Consider the following 23,323-nt stretch of genomic DNA (forward strand, 5'->3'; position numbering starts at 1 on the left):
TATTAAAGGGCAAATGCCCTACCTTCGCTTAAAACAAGTGTTTTTTTTGCGGGCGATTGGACTTTTTCTCTCTTTGGGGGGTATTAAATTACCCGCATTAACGGAAATTTCACGCGTCAAACTGGACTTTTCCCGTGAAACGCGATTACAGCCTATTCAATTATCCGGGAAAATTTATTGGTGCTATTTTTTTCACAAATTTAACTTCACCTACTCTGAGCAGGTGAAAAGTTGGGAAAAATTTATATTTTAAGGTAAAATGTTTGGATATGGTACATAACCCCTGGGACACCCCCCTTAATGAATAATTAGGCACATTGAAGTTTTTAATTGTTTTTAATTGTCCAATAATAACATGTCATTTTTGGGGTGAAAAAATGCAAAGTGATGGAATTTGGGGTTGGCACAGTGCCAGAGTCTACAGCGCATGCGCAGGTCTCTGAAAAAATGGCCGCCAGAGTCTGTAGTGCTCAGAGTGCTAACAGCGCTGCCGGCTACGGGACGGAGAGGAGGGTGCCCACACATGGAGACTACACACGGGTCCCCTCCTCTCTAGATATGTCGCTGGGTGCAGGCTGATTTACCCATTTTCACCTACACTTTTCACTGCAAGAATTTTCACGTGAAACCCGTTTGGAATTGAATAGGTTGAAAACGGGAGCGCGTATACCCACGAAAAGCCTTTTTTGCAGCAATTTTTGTCCGACTGCCGCAAAAAATATCTGTGAAAAATATGCAGAGAATTGAATACCCCTCAAAGTGATGAAATGGAATATGGGGTTCAAGGTATGGGACTGGTATATTAGGGTGCTTTATGAGTGGGACATGCGTTTTTAGGCTTGCAGGTGGGAGTAGTAAGTCTGTTTACACTTTTTTTTTTAAAGTACCCTAAAATAACCCAAATATATACTTATACCAGTTTTCATGTCCCCCAAATTTAATGAGCATTTATTTTGTACAAAAAAGCATGCTTTCTATCATTTTTTCCCCATAAAAAAAAAATGCATATAACAGCAATTTCACACAATTTAAATCCCGAAAAACTATTTTAATGTGATCTCTAATACACTTCTCTTCTGTTAATATATGTTAGTTTAGCATTTTTTGGGGTACAGGCTGATTTCCCAATTTTCACCTACACTTTTCACTGCAATAATTTTCACCTGAAACCCGTTTGGAATTGACTAGGTCGAAAAACAGGAACACGCATACACGTGAAAAGACGTTTTAGCAGCAATTTTTGTCCGACTGCTGCGAAAAATGTTCTCACAAAAAAATTGCAGCTAATTGAATACCCCCCTTTGTCCTAAACAGCAACAGTTTAAGCCCCACAAGTGATAAGATTAGCTGGTAATAATTTCCCCATGAGTTTGGAAGGAGACATATATATATATGCGTATCTGCAGAGACTTGCCTGGCTAACCTTTAGGGTACGGCCACACATTGCGGCAAAGCGGGTCCCGTTGAACGGGCCGGAAGGAGACTGCACATGTGCGGCAGTCCCGCCGCTGCCGGGTCCGACCGCAGCATGCTGCAGTTGGGCCGGATGACAGGAGTGCGGGATTTCAATGTGAACACATAAATTTCAATGTATGTGTTCACACAGTGCGGCTGTGCACTGTGAACACAGAACCTTATAGCTCCCAGTCAGTATCCCCGGGTAGGCTGAATATCGCAAAGCTGCCTCGTGATACATAGATATTTTTTTTTTATAAATTCCACCTGTATAGATTACCAGAGATATGATATAAAGCGGGAAAGAGTTGGCTTATACAACCAGTGATTTTTTTTCTGATGGTAATCAATGGTACAAAGTAGCGGCATAAAGTTTTTAGTTTAATAGTTTTAAATTATTATATCTAATAGTGGAAACAGGAAGAAATCAGAGAAATAATTTTGGAAATTGATATAACAGGATGAAAGCTGCTATAACTTGTACCTTTAGGTATTTTCTGAGCACAGGCACTATTTTTCATACAAAAAAATCACTGGACTAGGCTACAGAGAGCAAGTCACGTGCATCATATGAGGAAACAATCCCCTTTACAAATCTTGTGTTTGTCCCTGTTTATATTACTCTTTCTGGATCACCTACTGTGGTAACCCTTGGTAACTGGTCACCTAATAAAAGCCCATACCGGTAGAGTAAAGTACTGGAACAATGGTGGTCATTCCGAGTTGTTCGCTCTGTAAATTTTTTCGCATCGCAGCGATTTTCCGCTTAGTGCGCATGTGCAATGTCCGCACTGCGACTGCGCCAAGTAAATTTGCTATGCAGTTAGGAATTTTACTCACGGCTTTACGAGGTTTTTTTCTTCGTTCTGGTGATCGGAGTGTGATTGACAGGAAGTGGGTGTTTCTGGGCGGAAACTGGCCGTTTTATGGGTGTGTGCGAAAAAACGCTACCGTTTCTGGGAAAAACGCGGGAGTGGCTGGAGAAACGGAGGAGTGTCTGGGCGAACGCTGGGTATGTTTGTGACGTCAAACCAGGAACGACAAGCACTGAACTGATCGCAGATGCCGAGTAAGTCTGGAGCTACTTAGAAACTGCTAAGAGGTGTGTAATCGCAATTTTGAGAATCTTTCGTTCGCAATTTTACTATGCTAAGATTCACTCCCAGTAGGCGGCGGCTTAGCTTGTGCAAAGCTGCTAAAAGCAGCTTGCGAGCGAACAACTCGGAATGACCACCAATATCATGCCGATATGTTGTTTCAGACTGAATTGGAACGTAATATCGGCCTGATCAGGCAGTGTGTGTATGCCCAATCTGCACGCACTCGTGGTCGTTATCGATATCCTCCGGCGCGGCCAACTGGACGATATCGCATGTGGGGGGTAATTCAGACCTGATCGCTCGTGTTTTTTGCAGCGCTGCAATCAGGTGAGAGCTGAGCATGCATATGCACCGCAATGCGCAGGCGCATCGCACAGGTACAAACGGTTTGTTGCTCTGCGATGGGTTTGTGCAAAGATTCCATTCGCACGGGCGATCGCAAGGTGATTGACAGGAAGAAGGCTTTTGTGGGTGTCACCTGACCATTTTTGGGAGTGGTTAGAAAAACGCAGGCGTGTCCAAGCGTTTGCAGGGCGGGTGTCTGACGTCAATTCCGGTCCCGGACAGGCTGAAGTGATCGCAGCGGCTGAGTAAGTCCTGGGCTACTCAGAGACTGCACAAAATATTTTTGTACCGCTCTGCTGCACATGCGATCGCACACTTGCACAGCGGCGACTATTTGAACGCACAACTGCAGAAACCAGCTAGCGAGCGATCAGGTCGTAATTACCCCAGTGGTGTCATGCAGTGTAATGAAGGACAAGGGATCGTTCCACCCTTCATTACATTGTTCTAATGTATACCGTGGATATATGACGGCCACCATATTGTCCGGGTACACGTCGCTCTAGTGTATACCCAATGCAAAATATGTTTTTGTTTTTTTAAAGGATTTAGGGGTACATTTACTAAGCAGTGATAAGAGCGGAGAAGTGAGCCAGTGGAGAAGTTGCCCCATCAACCAATCAGCAGCTCTGTATCATTTTATAGTATGCAAATTATAAATGCATACCTCCCAACTTTTGGCTGTAAGAAAGCGGGACTCTCGCGCGGCTTTGCAGCGCGCCGACCCGAAAAGGTGGCGTGGCCTCATCCGTGATGGGCGTGGCCTCGCTCGAGTGGACGTGCCCTCGCCAAACGGCCCGTTTTTCTGCCTTTTGGGGGTGTGCCCAGCGCTCCCCGAGCAGCTGGGCAGCCCCCACTCCCCTCCTAGCTCTGAATACATGCCGTGCGCGTGCGCACAGCATGTATTCAGTGATCACCGGCTGCTTTGCAGAGCAGAGCAGCGGGTGATCAAAGCCTCCCCCAACTGCCCCCCCACACGCGGGACACTGCTGCCTGCGGGTGGGACAGCGGGACAGGGTCCGAATAGCGGGACAGTTGGGAGGTATGTAAATGTTACTTCAGTGCTGATTGGTTACCATGGGCACTTCTCCACTGGCTCACTTCTCTGCTCTTATCACTGCTTAGTAAATGTCCCCCTAAAGGTTGTTTCCAGTCCAACTAGCATTAAAATCAAACCCAGCATATTTTGCATTGAACAGTCTTTCCGTGCCAGCAGCTATGCACAGGTGGACTCAGGGCAGGGCGAGATGGGACGTTGCCAAGTTGTGCGATCTTATATATTTATATGTTCCACTTTGCGATCTTGCAATCCCCCTGAACTTATTTTTCAAAAGGAGAAAAGAATATGATGCTGCAATAAAAATGGGTTTCATATGAACTGCTTTCCCACATAAAGATGTACTAAACAGAATGAACCATAATAATCAGTGCATTGTGAGCCAGAGTATGACTAATCTTATAAAGGGGATTGTCTTATTAAATTTATATGCCCTGTTACAAAGATACCACTTCATATTTCCTGATATCCTCACATTTTGCCACACGCAAGATGGCGCCGTCAGGTCTCCTAGTTCAGCACCCCATGACCGGCCGTGACGTGCCCGTGGGCGGAGCCATCTCTGACAGGCGCTTTGTGTGCGTGTTGTGCCACTCCTAAGATGGCGCTCTCCAGGGGTGTCCGGTTCCTGGCGGCGGGGTTCCCGCTGTGGTGTTGTCTATGGTGGTCGCACTGGGTCTGTACGACCGCTGATGATGGCGGCATCCTGAAGTGTGACGAGCTGCGCCTAGGACAATATCCTGTGAGGCGGGACCGGTGGTATTTACTGGCATATAGGGGCAACCTTCCTTACTAGCCGGTTGCTGTGGGACTACAAGGCCCAGTATACCCTGACTGCCAAATGCTGGAACTTGTAGATAATAATCAGTGATATTATCCCTATAGAGCAGAGTTTCCCAAACTCTGTCCTCAAGGAACCCCAACAGTCCAGGGTTTAAGTATATTCGTGCTTGAGCACAGGTGATCAAATCAAACTAAGGCAGTAATTAAGTTACTTGTGCTTCAGAATGGATATCCTTAAAACCTGGACTGTTAGAGTGCTTTAAGGACCGGGTTTGGGATACACTGCTATAGACTATTCATAACTAATATTGGGGTGGATGTATTATCGTGCAAGCTCTAGCCATTAGTTGTGCGGACCCACTTCACCCCCGGGTCGCGGTGAAGCGGGTCCAGTTATCGTCAGGATGTAATATTGGTGCCATTGCGGGAGAGAGGTAAATCACCTGGCTGGTAATCTGCGCCCTCCCACTTTCGGCAGTTAGAATAGCCGTTCGCCAGCGCCGTCTGTACCTCTCCCAGCGGCACCCGCTGTAATTTTTTTTTTTTTTTTTTTGGGGGGGGGGGGGGGGGGGGGAGTTACTGTTTTGTGAATGCACAATCCCTGGCTGTCAGAGCCAACAGCCGGGGACAGAGCTATGCATATGGCAACAACAACTGCAGCTGTTGGAACCGCCCGTGCCACAGACCGTTCGTACGTTGCCTAGCATATCAGCGCGCTATCTAAAAAAAAATCGCTGATAAAGCCTGGAGCATTTAACAGACAACGCGGTCATCTTATCGCCGTGAATGCAGTATCTGCAGCGCATAACATGAGCAGGTGCTGCTGTATCCCATAGCGACTAATAATACATTACCTGATTATCCCTAGAGAGGAGAATATCTCCACTTGATCCTCAAGGCACCATAACAGTTCAGGTGTTAAGGGTGTCCACGCTTGAGCACAGATGGTATAATCAAACTGACTGAGGTACTAATTAAATCATAAGCATGGATAGCCTTAAAACCTGGACTGTATTGCTGGGTACACACTAAACAATGTGTTTACCCAGCGACGGCATGATACATTGCGCCGTCCGTACATGCTGCGCAATGTGTTAGACGATGGCGCAATGTATCGTTGGCCGCTGCATTTGGACAAATGCTTGCCATCGTCCCATTGGGCTTGCAGCACCATGGACAGGCGGCTCCAGGGAATGGTACACACTGAGCGATGCAGCTGAGATATCGTACTAATCCACATCAGAATTATATCATCCGATAAATTGTCTAGTGCAGAGGTTCTTAAACGCGGTCTTCAAAGCACCCCAACGGTGCAGGTTTTAAGTACATCCATGACTCAGCACAGATGGTTAAATCAAATTGAGTGAGGTACTAACTAATGGGCCCTACACACTGGCCAACATGACTGCATGATATGAACGATCTCGTTCATTAATGAACGAGATAATGTTCATATCGTGCAGTGTGGAGGCTCCAGCGATGAACGATGCGCGGCCCCGCGCTCGTTCATCGCTGGTCCCCTGTTGGCTGTACAGGCAGGCCAATATGGGCGATCTCCATATTTGCCTGCACTTCAATGCAGCCGGGTGACGGGGGGAGTGAAGAAACTTCACTCCCCCCGTCACTGCCCCCCCACCGCCGGGTCGGCCGTATCCGCCATCGGACAGCTCGCCGGCGGATCGGCCAGTGTGTAGGGCCTATAAGTCACCTGTGGCCAAGCATGGATATACTTAAAACCTGGACCGTTAGGGTGCCTTAAAGACTGTGGGGCAGATGTATTAACCTGGAGAAGGCATAAGGAAGTGATAAACCAGTGATATGTGCAAGGTGATAAAGGCAGCAGCCAATCAGCTCCTAGCTTAATTTACATATTGGAACTGATTGGTTGGTACGTTTATCACCTTGCACATATCACTGGTTTATCACTTCCTTATGCCTTCTACAGGTTAATACATCTGCCTCAGTGTTTGGGAACCTCTTGTCTAGTGTGAACCCGGCATTAGGATGCCTTGGGGATTGAGTTTGGGGAACACTGTTTTAAGTACTGCGAATTGAGAAAATGCTGATACTCTAGGGGCACCGTGATTAAAAAAAGTTTGTGAACCACTGCTTTATAGCAGCATTTTTTCTCTGACGTCCTAGTGGATGCTGGGGACTCCGAAAGGACCATGGGGAATAGCGGCTCCGCAGGAGACTGGGCACAAAAGTAAAAGCTTTAGGACTACCTGGTGTGCACTGGCTCCTCCCCCTATGACCCTCCTCCAAGCCTCAGTTAGATTTTTGTGCCCGAACGAGAAGGGTGCATACTAAGGGGCTCTCCTGAGCTGCTTAGAGTAAAAGTTTAAAGTAGGTTTTTTATTTTCAGTGAGACCTGCTGGCAACAGGCTCACTGCACCGAGGGACTAAGGGGAGAAGAAGCGAACTCACCTGCGTGCAGAGTGGATTGGGCTTCTTAGGCTACTGGACATTAGCTCCAGAGGGACGATCACAGGCCCAGCCATGGATGGGTCTCAGAGCCGCGCCGCCGGCCCCCTTACAGAGCCAGAAGACTGAAGAGGTCCGGAAAATCGGCGGCAGAAGACGTCCTGTCTTCAATAAGGTAGCGCACAGCACCGCAGCTGTGCGCCATTGCTCTCAGCACACTTCACACTCCGGTCACTGAGGGTGCAGGGCGCTGGGGGGGGCGCCCTGAGACGCAATAAAAACACCTTATATGGCAAAAAATACATCACATATAGCTCCTGGGCTATATGGATGTATTTAACCCCTGCCAATTTTTCCTTAAAAAAGCGGGAGAAAGGCCGCCGTGAAGGGGGCGGAGCCTATCTCCTCAGCACACTGGCGCCATTTTTTCCTCACAGCTCCGTTGGAGGGAAGCTCCCTGACTCTCCCCTGCAGTCCTGCACTACAGAAACAGGGTAAAACAAGAGAGGGGGGGCACTAATTTGGCAGATAAATCTATACAGCAGCTATATAAGGGAAAAACACTTATATAAGGTTATCCCTGTATATATATATATATATATATATATATATATATATATATATATATATAGCGCTCTGGTGTGTGCTGGCAAACTCTCCCTCTGTCTCCCCAAAGGGCTAGTGGGGTCCTGTCCTCTATCAGAGCATTCCCTGTGTGTGTGCTGTGTGTCGGTACGTTGTGTCGACATGTATGAGGAGGAAAATGGTATGGAGGCGGAGCAATTGCCTGTATTAGTGATGTCACCCCCTAGGGAGTCGACACCTGACTGGATGGTCTTATGGAAGGAATTACGTGATAGTGTCAGCACTTTACAAAAGACTGTTGACGACATGAGACAGCCGGCAAATCAGTTAATACCTGTACAGGCGTCTCAAACACCGTCAGGGGCTCTAAAGCGCCCGTTACCTCAGGTGGTCGACACAGACCCAGACACTGACACTGACTCCAGTGTCGACGGTGAGGAAACAAACGTATTTTCCAGTAGGGCCACACGTTACATGATCACGGCAATGAAGAAGGTTTTGAACATTTCTGATACTACAAGTACCACAAAAAAGGGTATTATGTGGGGTGTGAAAAAACTACCCGTAGTTTTTCCTGAATCAGATGAATTAAATGAGGTGTGTGATGAAGCGTGGGTTTCCCCCGATAAAAAAACTGCTAATTTCTAAAAAATTATTGGCATTATACCCTTTCCCGCCAGAGGTTAGGGCGCGTTGGGAAACACCCCCTAGGGTAGATAAGGCGCTCACACGCTTATCAAAACAAGTGGCGTTACCGTCTCCTGATACGGCCGCCCTCAAGGAACCAGCTGATAGGAAGCTGGAAAATATCCTAAAAAGTATATACACACATACTGGTATTATACTGCGACCAGCAATCGCCTCAGCCTGGATGTGCAGTGCTGGGGTGGCTTGGTCGGATTCCCTGACTGAAAATATTGATACCCTGGACAGGGACAATATATTGTTGACTATAGAGCATTTAAAGGATGCATTTCTATATATGCGAGATGCACAGAGGGATATTTGCACTCTGGCATCAAGAGTAAGTGCGCTGTCCATTTCTGCCAGAAGAGGGTTATGGACGCGACAGTGGTCAGGTGATGCGGATTCCAAACGGCATATGGAAGTATTGCCGTATAAAGGGGAGGAGTTATTTGGGGTCGGTCTATCGGACCTGGTGGCCACGGCAACGGCTGGGAAATCCACCTTTTTACCCCAGGTCACCTCTCAGCAGAAAAAGACACCGTCTTTTCAGGCTCAGTCCTTTCGTCCCCATAAGGGCAAGCGGGCAAAAGGCCACTCATATCTGCCCCGGGGCAGAGGAAGGGGAAAAAAGACTGCAGCAGACAGCTTCTTCCCAGGAACAGAAGCCCTCCCCCGCTTCTGCCAAGTCCTCAGCATGACGCTGGGGCCTTACAAGCGGACTCAGGCACGGTGGGGGCCCGTCTCAAGAATTTCAGCGCGCAGTGGGCTCACTCGCAAGTGGACCCCTGGATCCTGCAGGTAGTATCTCAGGGCTACAAATTGGAATTCGAGACGTCTCCCCCTCGCCGGTTCCTGAAGTCTGCTTTACCAACGTCTCCCCCCGACAGGTAGGCGGTATTGGAAGCCATTCACAAGCTGTATTCCCAGCAGGTGATAATCAAGGTACCCCTCCTACAACAGGGAAAAGGGTATTATTCCACGCTGTTTGTGGTACCGAAGCCGGACGGCTCGGTGAGACCTATTTTAAATCTGAAATCCTTGAACACTTACATACAAAGGTTCAAATTCAAGATGGAATCACTCAGAGCAGTGATAGCGAACCTGGAAGAAGGGGACTATATGGTGTCTCTGGACATCAAGGATGCTTACCTCCATGTCCCAATTTGCCCTTCTCACCAAGGGTACCTCAGGTTTGTGGTACAGAACTGTCACTATCAGTTTCAGACGCTGCCGTTTGGATTGTCCACGGCACCCCGGGTCTTTACCAAGGTAATGGCCGAAATGATGATTCTTCTTTGAAGAAAAGGCGTCTTAATTATCCCTTACTTGGACGATCTCCTGATAAGGGCAAGGTCCAGAGAACAGTTAGAGGTCGGAGTAGCACTATCTCAAGTAGTACTACGACAGCACGGATGGATTCTAAATATTCCAAAATCGCAGCTGATTCCGACGACACGTCTGCTGTTCCTAGGGATGATTCTGGACACAGTACAGAAAAAGGTGTTTCTCCCGGAGGAGAAAGCCAGGGAGTTATCCGACCTAGTCAGGAACCTCCTAAAACCAGGCCAAGTGTCAGTGCATCAATGCACAAGGGTCCTGGGAAAAATGGTGGCTTCTTACGAAGCGATTCCATTCGGCAGATTCCACGCAAGAACTTTTCAGTGGGATCTGCTGGACAAATGGTCCGGATCGCATCTTCAAATGCATCAGCGGATAACCCTGTCTCCAAGGACAAGGGTGTCTCTCCTGTGGTGGTTACAGAGTGCTCATCTTCTAGAGGGCCGCAGATTCGGCATTCAGGACTGGGTCCTGGTGACCACGGATGCCAGCCTGAGAGGCTGGGGAGCAGTCACACAGGGAAGAAATTTCCAGGGCTTGTGGTCAAGCACGGAAACGTCACTTCACATAAATATCCTGGAACTAAGGGCCATTTACAATGCCCTAAGTCAGGCAAGGCCTCTGCTTCAGGGTCAGCCGGTGTTGATCCAGTCGGACAACATCACGGCAGTCGCCCACGTAAACAGACAGGGCGGCACAAGAAGCAGGAGGGCAATGACGGAAGTTGCAAGGATTCTTCGCTGGGCGGAAAATCATGTGATAGCACTGGCAGCAGTGTTCATTCCGGGAGTGGACAACTGGGAAGCAGACTTCCTCAGCAGACACGACCTCCACCCGGGGGAGTGGGGACTTCACCCAGAAGTCTTCCACATGATTGTGAACCGTTGGGAAAAACCAAAGGTGGACATGATGGCGTCCCGCCTCAACAAAAAACTGGACAGATATTGCGCCAGGTCAAGGGACCCTCAGGCAATAGCTGTGGACGCTCTGGTAACACCGTGGGTGTACCAGTCAGTGTATGTGTTCCCTCCTCTGCCTCTCATACCCAAGGTACTGAGAATCAAAAGAAGGAGAGGAGTAAGGACTATACTCGTGGCTCCGGATTGGCCAAGAAGGACTTGGTACCCGGAACTTCAAGAGATGCTCACGGAAGACCCGTGGCCTCTACCTCTAAGAAAGGACCTGCTCCAGCAGGGACCATGTCTGTTCCAAGACTTACCGCGGCTGCGTTTGACGGCATGGCGGTTGAACGCCGGATCCTGAAGGAAAAAGGCATTCCGGATGAAGTCATCCCTACCCTGATCAAAGCCAGGAAGGATGTAACTGTGCAACATTATCACCGTATTTGGCGTAAATATGTTGCGTGGTGTGAGGCCAGGAAGGCCCCTACAGAGGAATTTCAACTGGGTCGTTTCCTGCATTTCCTGCAAACAGGACTGTCTATGGGCCTAAAATTAGGGTCCATTAAGGTTCAAATTTCGGCCCTGTCAATATTCTTCCAAAAAGAACTAGCTTCAGTTCCTGAAGTTCAGACGTTTGTCAAGGGGGTACTGCATATACAGCCTCCTTTTGTGCCTCCAGTGGCACCTTGGGATCTCAATGTAGTTTTGGGATTCCTAAAATCACATTGGTTTGAACCACTCACCACTGTGGACTTAAAATATCTCACATGGAAAGTGGTAATGCTGTTAGCCCTGGCTTCAGCCAGGCGTGTCTCAGAATTGGCGGCTTTATCCTATAAAAGCCCTTACCTAATTTTTCATACGGACAGGGCAGAATTGAGGACTCGTCCTCAATTTCTCCCTAAGGTGGTTTCAGCATTTCACTTAAACCAGCCTATTGTGGTGCCTTCGGCTACTAGGGACTTGGAGGATTCCAAGTTGCTGGACGTAGTCAGTGCCCTGAAAATATGTTTCCAGGACGGCTGGAGTCAGAAAATCTGACTCGCTGTTTATCCTGTATGCACCCAACAAGCTGGGTGCTCCTGCTTCTAAGCAGACTATTGCTCATTGGATTTGTAGTACAATTCAGCTTGCACATTCTGTGGCAGGCCTGCCACAGCCAAAATCTGTAAAAGCCCATTCCACACGGAAAGTGGGCTCATCTTGGGCGGCTGCCCGAGGGGTCTCGGCTTTACAACTTTGCCGAGCAGCTACTTGGTCAGGGGCAAACATGTTTGCTAAATTCTACAAATTTGATACCCTGGCTGAGGAGGACCTGGAGTTCTCTCATTCGGTGCTGCAGAGTCATCCGCACTCTCCCGCCCGTTTGGGAGCTTTGGTATAATCCCCATGGTCCTTTCGGAGTCCCCAGCATCCACTAGGACGTCAGAGAAAATAAGAATTTACTTACCGATAATTCTATTTCTCTATCGTCCTAAGTGGATGCTGGGGTTCCTGAAAGGACCATGGGGAATAGCGGCTCCGCAGGAGACAGGGCACAAAAAAGTAAAGCTTTTACCAGATCAGGTGGTGTGCACTGGCTCCTCCCCCTATGACCCTCCTCCAGACTCCAGTTAGATTTTGTGCCCGAACGAGAAGGGTGCAATCTAGGTGGCTCTCCTAAAGAGCTGCTTAGAGAAAGTTTAGCTTAGGTTTTTTACTTTACAGTGAGTCCTGCTGGCAACAGGATCACTGCAACGAGGGACTTAGGGGAGAAGTAGTGAACTCACCTGCGTGCAGAGTGGATTTGCTGCTTGGCTACTGGACACTAGCTCCAGAGGGACGATCACAGGTACAGCCTGGATGGTCACCGGAGCCGCGCCGCCGGCCCCCTTGCAGACGCTGAAGAGAGAAGAGGTCCAAAATCGGCGGCTGAAGACTCCTGAGTCTTCATAAAGGTAGCGCACAGCACTGCAGCTGTGCGCCATTTTCCTCTCAGCACACTTCACACAACAGTCACTGAGGGTGCAGAGCGCTGGGGGGGGCGCTCTGAGAGGCAAATAAAAACCTTATTAGAGGCAAAAAATACCTCACATATAGCCCACAGAGGCTATATGGAGATATTTAACCCCTGCCTAACTTCAAAAATAGCGGGAGACGAGCCCGCCGTAAAAGGGGCGGGGCCTATCTCCTCAGCACACAGCGCCATTTTCTCTCACAGAAAAGCTGGAGAGAAGGCTCCCAGGCTCTCCCCTGCACTGCACTACAGAAACAGGGTTAAAACAGAGAGGGGGGGCACTGATTTTGGCGATATTGTATATATATAAAAGATGCTATAAGGGAGAAACACTTATATAAGGTTGTCCCTATATAATTATAGCGTTTTTGGTGTGTGCTGGCAGACTCTCCCTCTGTCTCCCCAAAGGGCTAGTGGGTCCTGTCCTCTGTCAGAGCATTCCCGGTGTGTGTGCTGTGTGTCGGCACGTGTGTGTCGACATGTATGAGGACGATGTTGGTGAGGAGGCGGAGAAATTGCCTGTAATGGTGATGTCACTCTCTAGGGAGTCGACACCGGAATGGATGGCTTATTTAGAGAATTACGTGAGAATGTCAACACGCTGCAAGGTCGGTTGACGACATGAGACGGCCGACAATCTATTAGGACCGGTCCAGGCGTCTCAGAAACACCGTCAGGGGTTTTAAAAACGCCCATTTACCTCAGTCGGTCGACACAGACACAGACACGGACACTGAATACAGTGTCGACGGTGAATAAACAAACGTATTTCTCATTAGGGCCACACGTTAAGGGCAATGAAGGAGGTGTTACGTGTTTCTGATACTACAAGTACCACAAGAAAGGGTATTATGTGGGAGTGGAAAAAACTACCTGTAGTTTTTCCTGAATCAGATAAAATAAAATGAAGTGTGTGATGATGCGTAGGGTTACCCCGATAGCAAATATTGGCGTTATACCCTTTCCCGCCAGAAATTAGGGTACGTTGGGAAACACCCCTTAGGGTGATAAGGCGCTCACACGCTTATCAAGTGGCGTTACCGTCTCCAGATACGGCCGCCCTCAAGGAGCCAGCTGATAGGAAGCTGGAAAAATATCCTAAAAAGTATATACACACATACGGTGGTTATACTGCGACCAGCGATCGCCATCAGCCTGGAGATGCAGTGCTGGGTTGGCTTGGTCGGATTCCCTGACTGAAAATATTTTATTCATGTAGAGCATTTAATAGGATGCATTCTATATATATGTATGTGAGATGCACAGAGGGATATTTGCTCTCTGGCATCAAGATAAGTGCGTTGTCCATATCTCCCAGAAGATGTCAGGGACACGACAGTGGTCAGGTGATACAGATCCCATACGGCAGATGGAAGTATTGCTGTATAAAGGGAAGGAGTTATTTGGGGGTCGGTCCATCGGACCTGGGGACCACAGCAACAGCTGGGAAATCCAACCTTTTTTACCCCAAGTTACATCTCAGCTAAAAAAGACACCGTCTTTTCAGCCTCAATCTTTCCTTTCCCATGAGGGCATGCAGGCAAAAGGCCAGTCATATCTGCCCAGACATAGAGGTAAGGGAAGTAGACTGCAGCAGGCAGCCCTTTCCCAGGAAAAGAAGCCCTCCACCGCGTCTGCCAAGTCCTCAGCATGACGCTGGGGCCGTGCAAGCGGACTCAAGGTGGGGGGGTAGTCTCAAGAGTCTCAGGGCGCAGTGGGATCACTCGCAAGTTGACCCCTAGATCGTACGAGTATTATCCCAGGGGTAAAGATTGGAGAGTCGAGACATCTTCTCCTCGCAGGTTCCTGAAGTCTGCTTTACCAACGGCTCCCTCCGACAGGGAGGCAGCATTGGAAACAATTCACAAGCTGTATATCCAGCAGGTGATAATCAAAGTACCCCTCCTACGACAAGGAAAAGGGTATTATTTTTCCACACTATATTGTGGTACTGAAGCCAGACGGCTTGGTGACACATAGTCTAAATCTAAAATGTTTTGAACACTTACATAAAAGGTTCAAATCGAGATAAAGTCACTCAGAGCAGTGATAGCGAACCGGAAAAAAGGGGACTATATGGTGTCCCTGGACATCAAGGATTACCTCCATGTCCAAATTTTGTCCTTCTCATCAAGGGTACCTCTGGTTCGTGGTACAGAACTGTCAATATCAGTTTCAGACGATGCCGTTTGAATTATCCACGGCACCCCGGGCCTTTTTACCAAGGTAATGGCCGAAAAGATGTTTCTTCAAAGAAAAAAGGCATCTAAATTATCCCTTACTTGCACGACCTAAAAAGGGCAAGTTCCAGAGAACAGTTGGAGGTCGGAAGAGCACTATCTAAAGTAGTTCTTCGACGGCACGACTGGATTCTAAATATTCCAAGAATCGCAGCTGTTTTCCGACGATACGTCTGCTGTTCCTAGGGATGATTCTGGACACGGTTCAGAAAAAGGTTTTTCTTCCCGAGGAAAAAGCCAAGGAGTTATCCGACCTGTCAGGAACCTCCTAAAACCAGGAAAGGTGTCTGTACATCAATGCACAAGAGTCCTGGGAAAAATGGTGGCTTTTTACGAAGCAATTCCATTCGGCAGATTCCATGCAAAGGGATCTGTTGGACAAATGGTCAGGGTCGCATCCTCAGATGCACCTGCGAATAACCCTGTCGCCAAGGGTATATCTTCTGTGGTGGTTGCAAAAGGCTCATCTATTGGAGGGCCGCAGATTCGGCATACAGGATTTGATCCTGGTGACCTCGGACGCCAGCCTGAGAGGTTGGGGAGCAGTCACACAAGGAAGAAACTTCCAGGGGGTATGGACGAACCTGGAAAAGTCTCTTCACATAAACATTCTGGTACTAAGAGCAATCTAAAATGCTCTAAGCCAGGCGGAACCACTCCTGCAAGGAAAACCGGTGTTGATTCAGTCGGACAACATCACGGCGGTCGCCCATGTAAACAGACAGGGCGGCACAAGAAGCAGGAGTGCAATGGCAGAAGCTGCCAAGATTCTTCGCTGGGCGGAGAATCACGTAATAGCACTGTCAGCAGTGTTCTTCCCGGGCGTGGACAACTGGGAAGCAGACTTCCTCAGCAGACACGATATTCACCCGGGAGAGGGGGGTCTTCATCCAGAAGTCTTCCACATGCTAATAAACTGTTGGGAAAGACCAATGGTAGACATGATGGCGTCTCGCCTCAACAAGAAACTGGACAAGTATTGCGCCAGGTCAAGAGATCCACAGGCAATAGCTGTGGACGCACTGGTAACACCTTGGGTGTACAAATCAGTATATGTGTTTCCTCCTCTGCCTCTCATACCAAAGGTATTGAAGATTATACGGTGAGGAGGAGTAAGAACAATACTAGTGGCTCCGGATTGGCCAAGAAGGACTTGGTACCCGGAACTTCAAGAGTTGGTCACGGACGACCCGTGCCCTCTACTTCTGAGAAGGGACCCGCTACAACAGGGTCCCTGTCTCTTTCAAGACTTACCGCGGCTGCGTTTGACGGCATGGCGGTTGAACGCCAGATCCTAAAAGGGAAAGGCATTCCAGAAGAAGTCATTCCTACCTTGATTAAGGCAAGGAAGGAAGTCACCGCGAAACATTATCACCGCATTTGGCGAAAATATGTCGCGTGGTGCGAGGATCGGAGTGTTCCGACGGAGGAATTTCAACTGGGTCGTTTCCTACATTTCCTACAATCAGGATTGTCTATGGGTCTCAAATTGAGATCTATTAAGGTTCAAATTTCGGCCCTGTCAATATTCTTCCAAAAAGAATTGGCCTCAGTTCCTGAGGTACAGACTTTTGTTAAAGGAGTACTGCATATACAGCCTCCTGTGGTGCCTCCGGTGGCACCGTGGGATCTAAATGTAGTTTTAGATTTCCTCAAATCCCATTGGTTTGAACCATTGAAAAAGGTGGATTTTAAATATCTCACATGGAAAGTGACTATGTTACTGGCCCTGGCTTCCGCCAGGAGAGTATCTAAATTGGCGGCTTTATCTTATAAAAGCCCTTATCTAATCTTCCATTCGGATAGGGCAGAACTGAGGACTCGTCCGCATTTTCTCCCTAAGGTGGTATCAGCGTTTCACCTGAACCAACCTATTGTGGTGCCTGCGGCCACTGGCGACTTGGAGGACTCCAAGTTGTTGGACGTTGTCAGAGCCTTAAAAATATACATTTCAAGGACGGCTGAAGTCAGAAAATCTGACTCGCTGTTGATACTATATGCACCCAACAAGTTGGGTGCCCCTGCTTCTAAGCAGACGATTGCTCGTTGGATTTGTAACACAATTCAACTTGCTCATTCTGTGGCAGGCCTGCCACAGCCTAAATCTGTTAAGGCCCATTCCACAAGGAAGGTGGGCTCATCTTGGGCGGCTGCCCGAGGGGTCTCGGCATTACAATTCTGCCGAGCAGCTACGTGGTCGGGGGAAAACACGTTTGTAAAATTCTACAAATTTGATACCCTGGCAAAAGAGGACTTGGAATTCTCTCATTCGGTGCTGCAGAGTCATCCGCACTCTCCCGCCCGTTTGGGAGCTTTGGTATAATCCCCATGGTCCTTTCAGGAACCCCAGCATCCACTTAGGACGATAGAGAAAATAAGAATTTACTTACCGATAATTCTATTTCTCGGAGTCCGTAGTGGATGCTGGGCGCCCATCCCAAGTGCGGATTATCTGCAATACTGTACATAGTTATTGTTAACAAATTCGGGTTATATTGTTAAGGAGCCATCTTTAAGAGGCTCTTTCTGTTATCATACTGTTAACTGGGTTTAGATCACAAGTTGTACGGTGTGATTGGTGTGGCTGGTATGAGTCTTACCCGGGATTCAAATTGCCTCCCTTATTGTGTACGCTCGTCCGGGCACAGTACCTAACTGGAGTCTGGAGGAGGGTCATAGGGGGAGGAGCCAGTGCACACCACCTGATCTGGTAAAAGCTTTACTTTTTTGTGCCCTGTCTCCTGCGGAGCCGCTATTCCCCATGGTCCTTTCAGGAACCCCAGCATCCACTACGGACTCCGAGAAATAGAATTATCGGTAAGTAAATTCTTATTTTCTCATAGTCCGTAGTGGATGCTGGGCGCCCATCCCAAGTGCGGATTGTCTGCAATACTTGTACATAGTTATTGTTACAAAAATCGGGTTATTATTGTTGTGAGCCATCTTTTCAGAGGCTCCTCTGTTATCATGCTGTTAACTGGGTTCAGATCACAAGTTGTACGGTGTGATTGGGGTGGCTGGTATGAGTCTTACCCGGGATTCAAAATCCTTCCTTATTGTGTACGCTCGTCCGGGCACAGTATCCTAACTGAGGCTTGGAGGAGGGTCATAGGGGGAGGAGCCAGTGCACACCAGGTAGTCCTAAAGCTTTTACTTTTGTGCCCAGTCTCCTGCGGAGCCGCTATTCCCCATGGTCCTTTCGGAGTCCCCAGCATCCACTACGGACTATGAGAAATAAAATTATCGGTAAGTAAATTCTTATTTTTTTTCACGTCACCCCCTAGGCCAAAAATCCTACAAATATGATTAAATTACGTGAATTGGGCTACCTGTCATTCTTAGGTTGAATTATGTGGTGTTGGGTTTGTGCACATATTTTGTGATTGGCATGCGCCAGCTGTGGTTTTTCCCTATCGTGGACCATAAATAATTTGGTGTAAGGTGTGTACACATGGTGAGTTTCGGGCTAACCCCGATTCTCACTATGCGACAGGGGCTAGGTCGGCATTGCAAACACATAATGACTGAGCTTGCGATACTAACTATGGCCCTCATTGCACACGCTAAGCCGCCGCCTACTGGGAGTAAATCTTAGCTTAGCAGAATTGCGAACGAAAGATTCTCAAAATTGCGAATAGAAATTTCTTAGCAGTTTCTGAGTAGCTCGACACTTACTCTGCCACTGCGATCAGTTCAGTCAGTTTCGTTCCTGGTTTGACGTCACAAACACACCCAGCGTTCGCCCAGGAACTCCCCCGTTTCTCCAGACACTCCCCCGTTTCTCCCAGAAACGGCAGCGTTTTTTCACACACACCCATAAAACGGTCAGTTTCCGCCCAGAAACACCCACTTCCTGTCAATCACACTCCGATCACCAGAACGAAATACCAAACTTCTTAGCAAATTTACTTGACGCAGCCGCAGTGCGAACATTGCGCATGCGCAGTTAGCGGAAAATCGCACCGATGCGAAGAAAAATAACGAGCAAACAACTCGGAATGAGGGCCTATGTGCGATTTTGGCTAAGTGTCAATTTTGACTATCTCTTCTACGAGATAGACTGTGCAGGCAAGTCAGTTTTGACTATCTATGCTTGCAGTGCCGACCGCACCGGGATCGCAAGGTGACTTTCACCTTGCGATCTGCACTAACTTTTCTTACGATTTTGACTATATAGTCAAAATCGTAAGAAAATATCTCACCGTGTGTACACACCATTAGTCCTGGGCCACCGACCCGTAGCACCTAGTTTGGGAACCACTGCTATAGAGTATAAATAAAATAATTCCTGTAGATCAGTGTTTTTCGACTACTGTGCCGTGACACACTAGTGTGCCCTGAGCAGTCTCCAGGTGTGCCGCCATAGAAGCACAGCCAGGCTTGTCAGTGTTTTGCCGCTACTGAGGCCCTGGAACGATCAATACTGGTGGGTTTAGTGGTTGCAGAGCCAGTTCTAATTTTGGGCCCGGCCAGTGTTGGGCTCTTCTGGCTTTCTCAGATGTGGCTCAGGCGTTACCTATGGAGAAGCTGCGACATGACATCCTAGGACGCGCAACTGCACCATGCATCACCATTATATTTCAGTGTGCCTTGGCAATATTTAGCTCTTGTTCTGTGTGCCGCGAGTTGTAAAGGGTAGACAATCTCTGCTGTAGACTATAAAATAACTAATTTTTATATATATATATATATATATATATATATATATATATACATACATATATACACACATACACATATATACTAATACCCTATAGGGTATTGATATGAAAAAGAACAGTGGGGCAGATGTATTAACCTGGAGAAGGCATAAGGAAGTGATAAACCAGTGATATGTGCAAGGTGATAAAGGCAGCAGCCAATCAGATCCTAACTGATAATTTACATACTGGAGCTGATTGGCCGGTGCATTTATCACCTTGTGCTTATCACTGGTTTATCACTTCCTTATGCCTTCTCCAGGCTTAATACATCTGCCCCAGAGATTGTGTGCCATTTATAATCCACTGACAATGAAAGATCCATATACATAGGAGTAACTTGCACAGTGGTAAATATAAAACGCTTACTTAATAAGGATCCTTCATCTGTATACATTTGCTACAGGAATAATTAGTCTCGCTTTCTAATTATTCATTTTTCTCGGTGCTGCTCCATTGGGGTGTACAGCTCACCCCTGTATGGAAGCTGCTGTATCTTTAGTCACTAAAAAAGTTTTTTTCTTCTTTTTTTAAAAGAGTTGTTTTCATACACGTCTACCGCTTTCACATCGACCCGACAACCCGTTCACACTACCACTGACCTGGGAATAACCCTTCTTTATTCCCGGGTTGAAATACTGGGTCAGGCGACCCGAGAATTCTGGACTGACCCCTTTCACACTGCACAGCGACCCGCGTCGACTCGGCAATATACCTGTGTGAAAGGGGTCTTATTAAGGCATAAATTCTGCAATCTACAAATGGAACTAGGACTTTAACATTTTTAAATCTTGACTACTTGATGGCTTGACGCCATCTTTAGTTTAGCGCCAGCCCGCTGAACCTCGCTCCTTCCCATTGGAGGGAGTTCCAGAGTGCAAAGGGGTATCTGTTTGTTATTAGTAGCCGGCTGAAGCAGCAGCAGTGGCGGGGCTCGTGGAGCGGCTGCTTTTTAAAATTGCCCCGGTTCATCGGTGTCTACGGCTGCAGCTCGTGGCGTGTCGGACACATACGTTTCGTCAGGCCTAAGTGCTGTGTTGCGTTAAGCAGCATTGATTTTTATGTTTATAAGTTACACTGTATCCTATGGAGAGCTCAGACAGCCTAAAGGGTGAGAAACATCTGTGAACATTTACATTAACCACAGTATATTGATTTGTGTATAATGAACATTTATCGCTCATTTTCCTTAATCCTTGAACATATGTGTGCACAGTTCCCGAAATAAACCCAGCAACGCAAGAGCCCGTAAAATGTGCAAATTATACAGCGTTTGGTGAGTACGTTCATTTATACGGGGAATATTTCTGTGAGTGCCAGACATGGTGCAGCTGCGGCCTTTTCACAGTTATCAGGTTACAGACTCTTACTGCCAGCTATCCGTTGGTGGTGGGATTGGGAACATGGTCAGGCTTTGCTGAAGGATTATTAAAATTGGTTTGGTAGATGCTGAAATTGCTTTAGAGCAAGACAGGCGACCTGGTGAAATCCAGATAAAATTTGGTTACAAAATAGTCTTTCCATGGACTACTGGTTGGTGAACTATGCTGTATGGCTATTCCTGGCATGTCCAAAAGTTGCTCAGTGGATGCTGCCATACTTCTGAGATATTTTTGCTTGTGAAAATACATTTATTTTTTAGGGGTATGGGTCATTAGGTCGACCACTATTGGTTGACATGCACTAGTTCGACATGAGTTTTTGACTGTTTTTTGTTGTCGTTTCCTTCGTAAATTGACGGGGAACCCCAATTAGTGCACCGCGTCCCCTCGCATGGCTTGCTTCGCTCGCCATGCTTCGGGCAAGGTGCCTCGCTCCGCTACTGCTGCGCTCGGCACTCGGCACTGGTTACTGTAGTCCACGTGGATCGTAAAGTATGAAAAAGTAAAAAGAATGAAAACAAAAAAAGTGATAAACTCACATCGACCTTTTCTCTGACGTCCTAGTGGATGCTGGGAACTCCGTAAGGACCATGGGGAATAGCGACTCCGCAGGAGACTGGGCACAACTAAAGAAAGCTTTAGGACTACCTGGTGTGCACTGGCTCCTCCCTCTATGACCCTCCTCCAGACCTCAGTTAGAATCTTGTGCCCGGCTGAGCTGGATGCACACTAGGGGCTCTCCTGAGCTCCTAGAAAAGAAAGTATATTTTAGGTTTTTTATTTTCAGTGAGATCTGCTGGCAACAGACTCACTGCTACGAGGGACTAAGGGGAGAAGAAGCGAACCTACCTGATTGGAGCTAGTTTGGGCTTCTTAGGCTACTGGACACCATTAGCTCCAGAGGGATCGAACACAGGACCCGACCTCGATCGTTCGGTCCCGGAGCCGCGCCGCCGTCCCCCTTACAGAGCCAGAAGCATGAAGTTGGTCCTGAAAATCGGCGGCAGAAGACTTCGGTCTTCAACAAGGTAGCGCACAGCACTGCAGCTGTGCGCCATTGCTCCTCATGCACACCTCACACTCCGGTCACTGAGGGTGCAGGGCGCTGGGGGGGGGCGCCCTGAGCAGCAATATTAACACCTTGGCTGGCAAATTAATCACAATATATAGTCCTAGAGGCTATATATGTGAAAAATACCCCTGCCAGAGATCCATAAAAAGCGGGAGAAAGTCAGCCGAAAAAGGGGCGGGGCTATCTCCCTCAGCACACTGGCGCCATTTTCTCTTCACAGTGCAGCTGGAAGACAGCTCCCCAGGCTCTCAGCTGTAGTTTTCAGGCTCAAAGGGTTAAAAAGAGAGGGGGGGCACTAAATTTAGGCGCAAAATTGTGTATTATAGCAGCTATAAGGGAAAAATCACTGTGAGAAGTGTGAATCCCTGTATTATATAGCGCTTTGGTGTGTGCTGGCATACTCTCTCTGTCTCCCCAAAGGACTTTGTGGGGTCCTGTCCTCAGTCAGAGCATTCCCTGTGTGTGTGCGGTGTGTCGGTACGGCTGTGTCGACATGTTTGATGAGGAAGGTTACGTGGAAGGCGGAGCAGATGCCGATAAATGTGATGTCGCCCCCTGTGGGGCCGACACCAGAGTGGATGGATAGGTGGAAGGTATTAACCGACAGTGTCAACTCCTTACATAAAAGGCTGGATGACGTAACAGCTGTGGGACAGCCGGCTTCTCAGCCCGCGCCTGCCCAGGCGTCTCAAAGGCCATCAGGGGCTCAAAAAACGCCCGCTACCTCAGATGGCAGACACAGATGTCGACACGGAGTCTGACTCCAGTGTCGACGAGGTTGAGACATATACACAATCTACTAGGAACATCCGTTGCATGATCTCGGCAATGTAAAATGTGTTACACATTTCTGACATTAACCCAGGTACCACCAAAAAAAAAGGAGTTTTATGTTTGGGGAGAAAAAGCAGCCAGTGTTTTGTTCCCCCATCAGATGAGTGAATGAACTGTGTGAAGAAGCGTGGGTTCCCCCGATAAGAAACTGCTAATTTCTAAAAAGTTACTGATGGCGTACCCTTTCCCGCCAGAGGATAGGTCACGTTGGGAGATATCCCCTAGGGTGGATAAGGCGCTCACACGTTTGTCAAAAAAGGTGGCACTGCAGTCTTAGAATACGGCCACTTTGAAGGAGCCTGCTGATAAAAAGCAGGAGGCTATCCTGAAGTCTGTATATACACACTCAGGTACTAAACTGAGACCTGCAATTGCCTCAGCATGGATAGTGCTGCTGCAGCGTGGTCTATTACCCTGTCAGGA

The 23,323-nt window shown here is 47.9% G+C and overlaps 1 protein-coding gene across 1 annotated transcript in view; it reads left to right on the forward strand.

Moving 5' to 3' along the window:
- Positions 1-4,499: 4,499 nt before the first annotated feature.
- TM2D1 (TM2 domain containing 1) overlaps positions 4,500-23,323 on the forward strand; it is a 101,191-nt gene continuing 82,367 nt past the window's right edge. Inside the window, exons 1-2 of the mRNA XM_063939229.1 lie at positions 4,500-4,692; positions 20,815-20,888. Coding sequence (XP_063795299.1) covers positions 4,559-4,692; positions 20,815-20,888 — 208 coding nt within the window. The 5' untranslated portion in view covers positions 4,500-4,558. The remainder of the gene's footprint in view (positions 4,693-20,814; positions 20,889-23,323) is intronic.

The sequence above is a fragment of the Pseudophryne corroboree genome, chromosome 9, assembly GCF_028390025.1.
Source record: "Pseudophryne corroboree isolate aPseCor3 chromosome 9, aPseCor3.hap2, whole genome shotgun sequence".
NCBI classification, from domain to species: domain Eukaryota; kingdom Metazoa; phylum Chordata; class Amphibia; order Anura; family Myobatrachidae; genus Pseudophryne; species Pseudophryne corroboree.